This window comes from Tachysurus vachellii, chromosome 3, assembly GCF_030014155.1.
Source record: "Tachysurus vachellii isolate PV-2020 chromosome 3, HZAU_Pvac_v1, whole genome shotgun sequence".
Lineage (NCBI taxonomy): Eukaryota > Metazoa > Chordata > Actinopteri > Siluriformes > Bagridae > Tachysurus > Tachysurus vachellii.
Genome location: NC_083462.1, coordinates 25,122,599 through 25,134,290, shown reverse-complemented (window position 1 = coordinate 25,134,290; position 11,692 = coordinate 25,122,599). Strand labels below are relative to the sequence as shown.

The window sequence follows — 11,692 nt, the reverse complement described above, 5'->3', positions numbered from 1 at the left end:
TGGGCATCAAGGCAGGATACACCCTGGACGGAGTGCCAACCCATCGCAGGGCACACACACACACTCTCATTCACTCACGCAATCACACACTAGGGACAATTTTCCAGAGACGACAATCCACCTACCATGCATGTCTTTGGACCGGGGGAGGAAACCGGAGTACCCGGAGGAGGAAACCGGAGTACCCGGAGGAAACCCCCGAGGCACGGGGAGAACATGCAAACTCCACACACACAAGGTGGAGGCGGGAATCGAACCCCGTGTGAGGCGAACGTGCTAACCACTAAACCACCGTGCCCCCACAGCAGTGAAATTTCACTATTATTATCACCAGTTGAGTTGATAGCACAAACAAAATATTAATGCAAACAATCCATTCAATACTAAATAAAAATAACATTTATTGATTTGGTCTTTGTCATGTGAATATTTTTTTTTATTAATGACTGCATTCATTGGACACACTGTTTGTAGAGAATGCACACATACATGAACTGATTTGATTCAAGACTGGCATCATTACATCATGCATAAAATTTAGGTGTCCACTTTTGCCATTTTAAATAATACCATAACTTTTGGCTTGCTATGTAGTCATATAATATATAATATAAAACTCTTCTTGTTTTATATTCTCACTGAGGGCTAAAACCCCCTAAAGATGAAATCCTAGAAACGCTCCTTCTTACAATACACTGATGTTGTTGTAATGCAGTTTCAAAATACAACATGTTTAAATTTAGGGGGAAAAAGCTTACTTGTGTGCAAAAATACAACGTATGGGCTTTTATATTGTTGTTGCGTCATCACTCATGTTGCAAGACATATCTCTCCCCTCATTTGGGATGCTTTTCATGAACTGGCCCCCATGACAAACTATTTGAACAGCCCTGTCCTAATCATTCACTTCAAATCTATACACCCTAACAAGGGTTCTCTAGTGACCATGGCCTCAGAGCATGTACCCAGTAAATAATATATCCCTGAACCTAATTTAAACCACCATGACAATAAGCAGGCAGCCACTAAGAATGAAAGAATGAATCCAATGAAAGCAACACAAAGAGCCTGGTCTTGTCCTGCCAGCTTTATATCTGATCGCTTGCTCAGGCCCACATCAAAACTCATGGATTTTTGTTGTGTTCTGTGGTATTTCAATCCGTATGAACACCTTTAGATGTTCTATGAAGCTTTTCTGGCTTTCACATATGCAGGATTAAGCATGTTTGATTTGAATCCCTGTCTATGTATGTCTTTGTTGTGGTTTGTTTAGCCTAATGAAAACACAAGCACAAACTTGGTTGACTTGCAGTAAGTTTTTGATCCTGAAGAGGACCAGCTGCAAGAAGTGTAACAAACATGGTGTGTGTTTTGAGGTGTGGGCAGGATATTGTGCTGCGTAACTGAGCCAACAGGTGCAAACTGAGCTGAAGGAGAGAACTAATATGCTAAAAAACAACAAAAAAAAAAAAAAACAACTTTATAGATATTTAGAAATAATGGTGGGTACATATAACAACCTATAAAATTCATTATTTATATAAATATCTATTAGGTAACTGAGTGTTATCTGGGATTAGTTAGTTTTTTAGTTTGTTTGTTTGTTTGTTTGTTTGTTTTGCATAATTATGTGTGTACATTGTGAAAACAGAACAAACCACTTTTGCAAAATGTTAAATACATAATATTACTTTATGACGAGTAGAAGTAGGTCTTTTTTTTAAATCTGTGTGGAACATTATGTTTATTTCTAACAGTATACGTGTTCAGTAGGATCCCTAAATAACTACATTACTGTGAAGTTTCACTTTTCCACCGCTAGGTGACACTAAACCTCCGTTTTGCTGCAGCGCCTCGGAGTCCTCCAAATCAATCCCACAATCCCAACTAGAACAGTTTGTATTTATTTGAATGGTGCCTGACTTCGGCGCGTTCAGGAACCAGAACTGAAATACCTGTCATCCTTTACACTCTTTAGGAATCGACATTTATCTAAAAATTGCTTTGGGACGTCGCTATTTAAAATTTGAAGAACCAACGCGACGGTTACAAAATGTAAAGGTAAGTGGAATATGAGTATACAACAAGCTTAAAGGTGACACGGTAGCCATATGTTATTGTGTAGCCTCGATGTGTTAACGCTAGCTGTCCTTAGTTACTCATTGTATAGCAACTCGTTCGCTTGCTTTGACCAGGAAGTTGTCGCGTTAGCTAATTTCATGGGCGGTGTAACGTTAATATTGATTACAGCTAGTGAAGCTAACATAAAGATAGTTGAAATCACTTAAAAAAAAAACTTTACTTAGCCTAGCTGCTAATTAGCCAGGCTAGCTTACGTTACTTAGCATAGCTTAGCCGTCTCAAGTGAATAGTGTTGTGGATTATGGCGATGTTTTTGGCCCATAGTGGCTAGAATATAAACCTGACTAATTAATCTATTATTGCTTGTAGTTATAAAAAAAGAGAGAAACGATTAAATGAAACGGATAATTTTCTTAAGCTAAGTAGCATAATCGAAGCGTCATTCGTGACGTGTTTGCAGTAAACACCAGTTAGTTTTATGTTTTTGGGCCATTATTGTAAACATACTCGCTTATTTGTCGCTGTGAAGGTTAATTTATTAGTCTTTTCAATTAATAAAATTTAAACTGTTGGATATTCTTCATAAAGTCTGCTGCTGTTTGAGTTTGTTAAGTAACTAGAGTTCCTGCTAGTACTGTAGCAGAAATAGTGAAGTGTGGAGATGTCAAATATTATATGGCGATCATTTCACAGACTATGATAGGAACACTAGTGTTTTTCTGACATTAAGTATGTGGAAAAAACCTGAATTTTCAATATTAGATTATTTCTTTATCCTAAAAAGGGCAGAATACCGTTCTATAAAAATCATATACATCCCCATAATAATGTGTTTCTATATAACCTCCTCTTTACTTCTTCTATTATTATTGCTTTCTATTATCGCTCAGACTTTCTGATTATGGCATCTGGAAATCATGTTGGGAACGATGCAGAAGTCCGCAAGCTCAAGCACACCAAGACCCTTGATCTTTTCAATAACAGAAGCACTCCTGCAGATGAACAGAACATGAGGGAGGTGAGTTCACAAAGCCCAAAGATAAAACTACAGATAAGGCTGCGTTCACAAGGACTTTTTTTTTGTATCTGCTAGAAACACACCTATTGCCTATGGTTTAATTGAACAGTTTAAAAGAATATTATTCACCACGACTACTGTACATCAGAAAAGAAAAAGGCCTAGGCAGTAGCCTCTTTTCCACTCCAGGGCTGAACAGTGATGGATAAGAGGAAACCATCCTCCACGAAAGTCCATATTAGCAGGTTGAATCCCAGAATGCTTAAAATTTATGTACCATATACTCAAACCAAAACCATGTGTGTAGAATGACTGATCATAGCTCTTGTTTCACTGCACAGTTACAATGAACATATTTGTGCCTATTAATATCTTTTCCAAAATTAAATTTTAAGAGCAATCAAATTAAGAAATACATGTTTGCTTGGCTAGACACAGCGTTTTATTTAAGGAAATAGTTTGGTTTGACCATAAATGGTTACCATTAGACTCAAGTCACTCAGCTGTTCAGATGAATGAACATGTGCTGCCTTTCCAGACGGAGTGTTACAAGGCATTGGCTAACCAAATGTTAATAAAAACCAAGTGCACAGTTCTTATATGCCCTTGAAGCTGTATACGGTGAGACACATGTATGTGCCTGTCCATCATTTAGGAGCAACAAAACAATAGCCGTTATTCATCAGAGTAGCATATGGGCACATGTGCTTGTAAAACAAGTGTACACAAATTCTGGTTTCATATCATTAGTATGCTATTAAAACTTTGTCTGGAGAGCATATAACTTTCTATGCAACCCTAACAAATAACCAAGTCTAGTAAATACATTGCATGAACAATAGCAGTAAAAATGCCTACATTATTAATCACAGTTACATACTAAGATGCAGGTGAAATATGGGTCTTTGCCCTCAATTCAACTTCTCTGAACACTGAGATAAATGGAACCGTGACTGTAGCCCGTGTTTCCTCACTAAAGAGCAAATCCTCAAAGCCACAACCCAAAAGCCAAAATCCAGTGGAAAGTCTTCCCTGAAGAGTGGAGGTTATTCTAACAGCAAAGGAGCATTACATTTTTAACTGAATGTTCAACAACCACACATGAATGGGATGCTTAGATGTCCACATAAGGAAAGCTAAACATTGTCAGGACTTGAAAACAAATATTTCACTCCAGAGTTTTAAATACACTGGGAAGACATCATATATTTGTCATAATACATGTTATTGTATGTATTGTACTGGAGCTGGCTTGTGTGCCTAAATCAGGTGTTACCAGTGAAACCAGGGGAATTCAAAATAATCTAAAGATCTGAACACACAGCCGTCTGACCAAGAAATCTTTGTTAGTGTGATCACAGGGTCGTTGTGCATGTGGCACTATTAGAGTTCTGAAACAATATTCAGTCTGTTTCACTTCCCTTCAAATGATTATGGCTCATTTTATTAAACCACAGACAGGATATCAGGTTTCATCCAGCCTATACCTACATCAGCTTCCTCCATACTGGTGTAAATATAGGAATAGCACTGTTCCTGTATTGTATTTAAATATATATTTTAGATAGAAAGCCACAAATGAGTTTTTAGTTCCATCTAAAGAAGTGCATTAGAGCTTTGCTATGGGCTATTCTATGTTCTCCTCGTATGGTCATTTAACAGTTTACTAACACTTCATCTAACAAAGTCACAACATGACTGTTTTCTGCTGTAGTATTCTCAACCCCAGGTTAATGCTTCTGCAAAATATTTGTGCAGACCCATGGTGGAAAAGAGGCTGGGCCTTTGTGCTGACATAGAGAGAGATGAGCAGCAAGTCGTGGCTCAGATTCAGAGCTGCATGATGCAGTGTGACAAATCTAAAGTTGGTTCATAATCACACTCCTTTGCACACTTTCTATATATAAACAAGGCTTTAAATCCAAAGAGAAAATATCTGTCATGCATCTGCTCTAGTGTAGGACCCACAAACCAGCAACACATGCGTTTTTAACAGGTGCTGAAAATTCTTTATGAACGTAGCCCAAAATACTCAGTTACTTTTTCAGATCAGAGGAATACTAGCCCTGCCTATCCTCTCTTTTTAGGTGGATTATTTATATAAGGAAGAAATAGATAAAGACAGGTGAGTTTTATATAATAAGGATGACCACACTTTGATGGCTTAAGCACTTCATCATTTCTGAGATGATTTAACCATAATGAAAAGCCATAATGCGCATTGTCATAATTTTTCTAAAAAGAAATTAAACAATAAATAGTTTTACCGAGCATATAAATTAGCACGGTGTCTGCTTTTGTTACTTTCTGTTCGACAGATTTCCAGTGGGGCGTTGCATGCACAACTACGGCAAAGCGAAGCGAGTAGCGAGCAAGAAGACACGTCATTCAGCGGTGGGTTCATCGGTTCGGCTGCGAGCGTCTTCTGCAGGCAGACCCTCTGACATGGCCAACAAGGAGAATGAGCTGACGTGTGCCGAGGACCCGCAGGGCGTTCACTGTAAGGACAAGTGTGCATTCCCTGTGAACTCGACAGACGCTGCTAAAATGGCAGGAGCTGGCTCCAAGTACAGTGACTACTTCACTGAGGTTGGTCTCTGTTTAAAATGATCATAAGGCAAAAAGAACATTTACACAATGTAGAGTAGATTGTATGATCTTAACCTGCTGGCTATGCATAATTTAACATGATTTAGACAAAAACAGCAACTTTAGTATTAGTAAGGATGTTTAGCCATAGCTGTGTCTCTTTTCTTTAAGGCTTAAATTAGGTTATTTGTTTTCTTCTGTTCATACAAGTTATCCAAGGACCATGACACAATGACTAATGTGCTCTTTGGGAGGAATCTCAGGTTAAATCTGGCTTTGACACTTTGGCGAAGAAATGCTAGTGAACTAGTGGCTTATTTGATCAGGTAAGGCTTTTGCAGGTAATTAAGCAATGAGCATAAATCTGACTGACTGAAATACAATACAAATGTATTTACTATTTCACAGAATACAAGACACAGCGGTGCTGGTTGACTGTCTTCCTGTTCTTACAAAAAGGTAAATATCTCACAAAAAGGGGAAAAAAGTTCTCTATCAGTGTGAAATGTTTGTTTTCTAGTGTGTCCTGGGATCACCATTCTACCTTTTTTACTTTATAGTCTTCAAGAAGAACAGTCGTGTGTTTCTCTTGGCTGCTGTGTCGACCTTTTACCACAAGTGAAGACGGTACTTCTTGGCAGATATGAAGTGTGAGTAATCTTTTATTATGAAACCAGTTGTAATTCTAATTTTGCATGTGAATAAATTGCTTTATTTTATTTATTTCAATACAGGCACCTCACTGTGGCTTTGCACTGGGTTCAATCAGTTGTTAAAAAATGGTGGCCTGAACTCTCATCAAATGGAAAAACACTGCAAGGCTGCTGTTCAGATGAGAAGTAATATTCTTTTCTTGTGAAATTTTACTTTGTAAAATATCTTTATTTTGCACTAAAAAAGACCTGAGAAATTTGTTTGTGTTCCAGAAATGTTCAGGCATTGAGAAAGCTGCTGATTGATCTTTGGGATGATACGTGCCCATTATCCTCAGTACCTGGAACTGTGGGAGAAATAAGCAAGGTGAATTATTTTTAACTAAATTGTTTTGAAAATAAGATTTTCAAACATTTAAAGTCTTATACTGGTTTCTTTTTTCCATTTTCAGGCCATTGAATCCTATCGGGCACAGTTGCGCTGATGACTAAAGTGTAGAACACTTGAGGAAATGACCACTACATGCACTTGCTGTGGTTTTCAAAGCTGCTCTTTGAACACTGCGATAATGTCTTTGTTTTACTCCAGAAGAAGACATGAGACAATGGTAAATGGGGAGACAGATGAACTGACCAATTCAGACCCTCCCTATATTCAAACTGAAGACGTGTCTTAAAGGCTAAATCCTTTCCCATAAACCAGACTGCTTCACATTGAAGTGGACAATATATATATTTTTTTCATTAGTGGCACTCTGTCAACTCTATGAGACTGTTAAGAATCAGGTAATTCACAAAAGTGCCATGGAGAAGTTTTAACTCGCACTTGCGGCGCCACAGCGTGCACTAGCTGAAGTGGATCTGATGCACCACGTCCCGAGTCGGCTCCTCGTACCGCGTCTTATCAATGAAGAGCTTGTAGTCCTGCAGTCTTAAGTTATTGAAGCTTTCAATGTCTTATGCTTGTCCATGGATGAAATGATTGTGCATAATCATGGTGATTTTTTTCTTTTAATCAAATTCTAAATAAATTTGCAAAATTTGCCAAGTGTTTTCAGTTGTGGTTTAACTGCTTATGTCATCTCTGCAATTCCACAAACTAATCCTGCTGCGAGATTAAAGGGACTGTGTGTCCTCACAGTACTCTGCTATCTTGTCAATTCTTGTATAAGTAAATAAATGGAAATAAGCATTACTGAGTGTGTTGGAAGGATTTTTAGTATGAGCATGTTGTGTTTGCAGGAGCACCGGATAGTAAACAAAGTCAAGGGGCGGAGTCGACAGTGCTGTAGTGCAGTAAACAATAAAACAATATACGCAGCGCAGTCACGTGGTCGCGGAGGACTTCCGCTTCCGGTATTAGTATTCGTTGCCCTGCGTGAACGTTTACTGCCCAGCAGTCCGGTTGATTCAAGGGTCGTTGCTCTCTGCGGTCGTTTAAACAACGCGGTCATCGTGTAGCAGCTGCGATGCGGCATCTTAAAAGGATATTGGACGCGTATGTTGTTTTACAGTCTGCGTTTGTGCTGTCGTGCTGTTCCGCCGAGTCCGAGCCCGGGCCTGGTGCGGGAAATGGAGACCGCTTTAAGATCGAGGGCCGTGCGATTGTCTCCGGGGTTAAAGCGCAGGATTGGGTCTCTTCAGCCCGGGTCTTGGTAGAGGGTGGCGAGTATATCGGATTTCTCAGGTAAGCTGCTTTAAACCTTGTAGCTTGTAGCAACCAGACAGAAATAAGTGTTATCAGTAAGCTAAGCTATGCTAAGCTAAGCGCTAGTTAGCTAGCTAGTTGTTAGCTAACCATAGCAACGACCGTTTGGAGACGTTCAGGGAGCAACCGAGCTAACACCTGTGCTAATAATAATGCTAATATGATAACACTAATATAAACACTTCTTGCTAACAGATAATTTAGTGAGAAAATTTAGCCAACTATAACCAGCATTATGTAGACATTGTTACATGTCAGCATAAGCTAACGCGTCTATATAGGAGCCAAAACCGATAGATAGCTTTGTATTAATCGTCTCGGTCACCAGCTGTTCTGTACCGGTAAATCTTAGGCTTATCATAATGTCGTTCTAATACATTATACTTTCTATAGTAAAGGCTTGCTGGCAGGGAGTAGATCATAATAATCCACTGGTTCATATGTGAGTTCACATGTGATATGTTTAGTTACTGTGAGTCTAAAACGAGCACCTAAAACATAAGTCTTCGTGATGACTATCTGATTTCTTTAATTTAGAGGAAATGATGCTTGTTTTTCCACTATGCTGTTCTTGTGAAATACACAACTATTAAAGTGGTCGTGTTGATTTTTTTTTCTATCACATGTAATGTTTCAGAGAGAAAGCAGAATAACAGTGTAATAGAAGTCAGCGGTAATCATTCTGTTTACAGGACCGATGGGAGTTTCGTGGTGCATGATGTTCCATCTGGATCCTACGTAGTTGAAGTCATGTCTCCATCTTACAAATTCGAGCCAGCCCGTGTGGACATTACCTCTAAAGGGAAAATGAGGTAACGCTGTCTGTTAGACTAAACTTCAGATAGACGTCATTTCTGTTTTTGTTTTGACTAGACGTGTTTTAGGATGTTTATTCAGACTGTTTTAATGAACCACAGAGCTCGCATGGTGAACTACATCAAGACCTCAGAGGTGGTCCGACTGCCATATCCCCTCCAGTTGAGAGCCATTGGACAACATTCATACTTCATGAAGCGAGAGACGTGGGGGTGGACTGATTTCCTCATGAATCCGATGGTAAGATTGCCTAAAATTTAAAAAGTAGATGTCAGGCATTCTGAATAATATAACTATTAATATGTCTAAATGAATGTATATAATATTCTTAACTGAAGTGTCTTGGTTCTAATAGCAGGTTATGTACGGTAGGTTTTCGGTATAATTGAGCTCAGTTCAGCATTATCACCTCTGTACGTTAAAATGACCTTTTTCCGATTCACTTGTGTATTCCTGTGTAATGTATTAACAGTATTTAGATTTAAAATGCCTAATTTCAGCATTTGGTATTCTCTGCCATATGTCATAATAAAAACTTTGTTTCTCTTACAGGTCATGATGATGGTTCTTCCTTTACTAATCATCGTTCTTCTTCCAAAAGTGTTCAATACCAATGACCCTGAAATGAGAAAGGTACACGAGAAAATGATTTTGTGGACATTGTGTTAATCCTATACACACACACACATACAAGGTCTGAATTACCTTAGCCTTTTTTATTGTGATTCTCACTATCCTAACTGTGTCGAATCCTGTTGTTGATATCCTTACTGTATGATTTACAAAAAACTACAGCTTTAATCTGGCTTCTTTCTGCATAATTACGTGTAGAAAAGCCTGTCTTTTAAACATCCTTAAATCAAATAAAAAATAGGTTTGGGTTTTATTTGTTCCAGGAAGAACAATTTTTAAAATAAAATGCAAGTCTATATAGAAAAGTTTGTGTACAAGATTTCGGGACATTGTACTTGGTCATTTTAACTTTTAGAGAGAGAATACAGGCTATTGAGTGATTGACTGTTTATAGCTGCTTATAGCTGTTGTCTTGACATTTATAACATTGCTGTGTTGTAAGTGGAATAAAACAGATTTTTTTTTTTTTTTTAAACAGGAGATGGAGCAGTCCATGAACATGCTGAACCCCAATCCAGAGTTGCCAGATGTGTCAGAGTTCATGACCAAGCTCTTCTCTAAGGGATCCAGCAAGCCAGGAGGAAGCAATAAAGGCAGTAGGAACGCAGCACTGAAAAGGAGGTAGTGCTGCTAATGAAGACTGCGGTGTTTTTTTTTTGTTTGTTTTTTAATTGTTTTTTTGTACTTGTTTTGTGGTTTGTTTTTCATTTTTATGTTTCATTTCTCACAATAAAACTAACTGTAACTAAGTTTGATCTTGACTTGGCAGGGCTGTATATTATGTTCACATTTTCTTTTTTTTCTTTTTTTTTTTTTTTTTTTTAAATCAAGCTACATCAACACCTGTGATATTTTAATATATCTGTGTAAACATTTAACACCGTTTAGAAAAGAACCAGTAGTTCTACTCATGGTTAGCTGGGCCAAGATCATCAGAAGGGTAACATTTGCTTTTATTGCTGCTGAGGCTGAGATTTCTAACAGATCGTCAGGGTTGAGGCTGGTTGAAATGTCACTTGAACCCCAACCCAGTTTTCACGTCTACTTGAAACAGAGCTTTTACGTTGAAATAGTCTGTAATATTGTGTCGAGTTTGTATATGACTGTGAATGATGATGAATGCCTAAAAATTTTAGCAAAGAAATATAAACATATTTAAACTGAATGCTAATAAAATGAAATGGACATTTTGTGCATGTCGTTTGAATATTTTGTTTCCTCTGTGTACATTTATGACTCTCACTTTTCCCAGAAGACAAGATATACTTTATTTGAATCAGATACAATTTCACAAGACATTTTAGTTGGAGCTCTGAAGTCTGGTGTAACACACTTTGCTGCACACACTAAACACGACAAGTCTTATAAATGACATGATAAGTAGGAAGTACATCTAAGGTTGATGAAGAGATTAGAGCTTTACTGTCATACTAAAGCTCTGTTCTATATGCAGTAATATGAAGACATTTGTAAAGATTTCTCAGTTTTTTTAAACAAATTCTCCATTATTGTATTACAACAACGTTTGTCACATTGCAAATTAAATCGTAACTTTACAGCTTCAAACAGAATGCAAAGTAAATTTTTAGAACATGACATCCAAAGTTACTAAATTTAAATAACCAAAATCAAACAGTTAAAAAATAACCTGGATGCATTCACAGCATATGTTTCAATATAACACTTGGCACAATACACATGTTAATATGTTGTTATTTTAAATGACCAGTATTTAAAAAAGTTTTATCCTTGAACAATACTTATGAACCAATACATTGAAATGTATGAATGAATGCAACAAGAAGTCAAAACAATGCAAAATTAAAGAGCCTGGAAGTCCAAAAGGAAGTAAAAATATCATATCTTGAACTCCAATCCTAATCTCTAAATCTAAAGAATGTGGAATTGTAGCGTTAAGATGGTCTAAAAGCTCTTTAGAGGAATACCGTATCGATTAAAGGTAAAGGGTTATTAGAGAATATTTGGATTATGTTGCAAAAGAGAACATTTAACTTTCATTATATAATATTTTAATATATATATTTTTTATCTCTATTCTTATCAGAAGGTGTGAATTACTATTTTGTTGCTTGTGATAGTAAAGAAATGTTTGTGAATGCCAACACTCTCCTTGTTGGGTAAAGTCAATTCTTTCTACTTTTTATTTACCGACTTTGGCTTGCAACTGTTTTA

General features: G+C 37.4%; 2 protein-coding genes across 3 annotated transcripts; both read left to right on the top strand.

The window, feature by feature from the left end:
- The first annotated feature begins 1,848 nt into the window (after nt 1-1,848).
- Nucleotides 1,849-7,390, top strand: katnbl1 (katanin p80 subunit B-like 1). 2 transcript variants are annotated; one of them, XM_060866429.1, is made up of 10 exons: nt 1,849-2,061; nt 2,973-3,100; nt 5,188-5,225; nt 5,419-5,689; nt 5,900-6,015; nt 6,098-6,148; nt 6,250-6,339; nt 6,424-6,528; nt 6,616-6,709; nt 6,795-7,390. In XM_060866429.1, exons 2-10 carry the CDS (start codon nt 2,984-2,986, stop codon nt 6,825-6,827), a joined length of 915 nt encoding a protein of 304 aa, XP_060722412.1. In that variant the 5' UTR covers nt 1,849-2,061; nt 2,973-2,983; the 3' UTR covers nt 6,828-7,390. The 2 variants fall into 2 exon arrangements, with proteins under 2 accessions (XP_060722412.1, XP_060722413.1); XM_060866430.1 differs by lacking the exons at nt 1,849-2,061; nt 5,188-5,225 and having other exon boundaries at nt 2,968-3,100.
- Nucleotides 7,391-7,683: 293 nt separating this feature from the next.
- Nucleotides 7,684-10,689, top strand: emc7b (ER membrane protein complex subunit 7b). The gene is made up of 5 exons (XM_060866431.1): nt 7,684-8,029; nt 8,743-8,862; nt 8,968-9,106; nt 9,419-9,499; nt 9,978-10,689. Exons 1-5 carry the CDS (start codon nt 7,812-7,814, stop codon nt 10,122-10,124), a joined length of 705 nt encoding a protein of 234 aa, XP_060722414.1. The 5' UTR covers nt 7,684-7,811; the 3' UTR covers nt 10,125-10,689.
- The last annotated feature ends 1,003 nt before the right edge of the window (nt 10,690-11,692 follow it).

What these genes read in the sequence shown, in the direction of transcription:
- katnbl1 (XM_060866429.1), top strand. Translation starts at nt 2,984, where the DNA reads ATGGCATCTGGAAATCATGTTGGGAACGATGCAGAAGTCCGCAAGCTC. An exon ending in ATGAACAGAACATGAGGGAG is followed by an intron (nt 3,101 to 5,187) that starts GTGAGTTCACAA and finishes CTCTCTTTTTAG; the next exon opens with GTGGATTATTTATATAAGGA. An exon ending in CTTCCTGTTCTTACAAAAAG is followed by an intron (nt 6,149 to 6,249) that starts GTAAATATCTCA and finishes TTTACTTTATAG; the next exon opens with TCTTCAAGAAGAACAGTCGT.
- emc7b (XM_060866431.1), top strand. Translation starts at nt 7,812, where the DNA reads ATGCGGCATCTTAAAAGGATATTGGACGCGTATGTTGTTTTACAGTCT. An exon ending in GAGTATATCGGATTTCTCAG is followed by an intron (nt 8,030 to 8,742) that starts GTAAGCTGCTTT and finishes TTCTGTTTACAG; the next exon opens with GACCGATGGGAGTTTCGTGG. An exon ending in ACCTCTAAAGGGAAAATGAG is followed by an intron (nt 8,863 to 8,967) that starts GTAACGCTGTCT and finishes AATGAACCACAG; the next exon opens with AGCTCGCATGGTGAACTACA.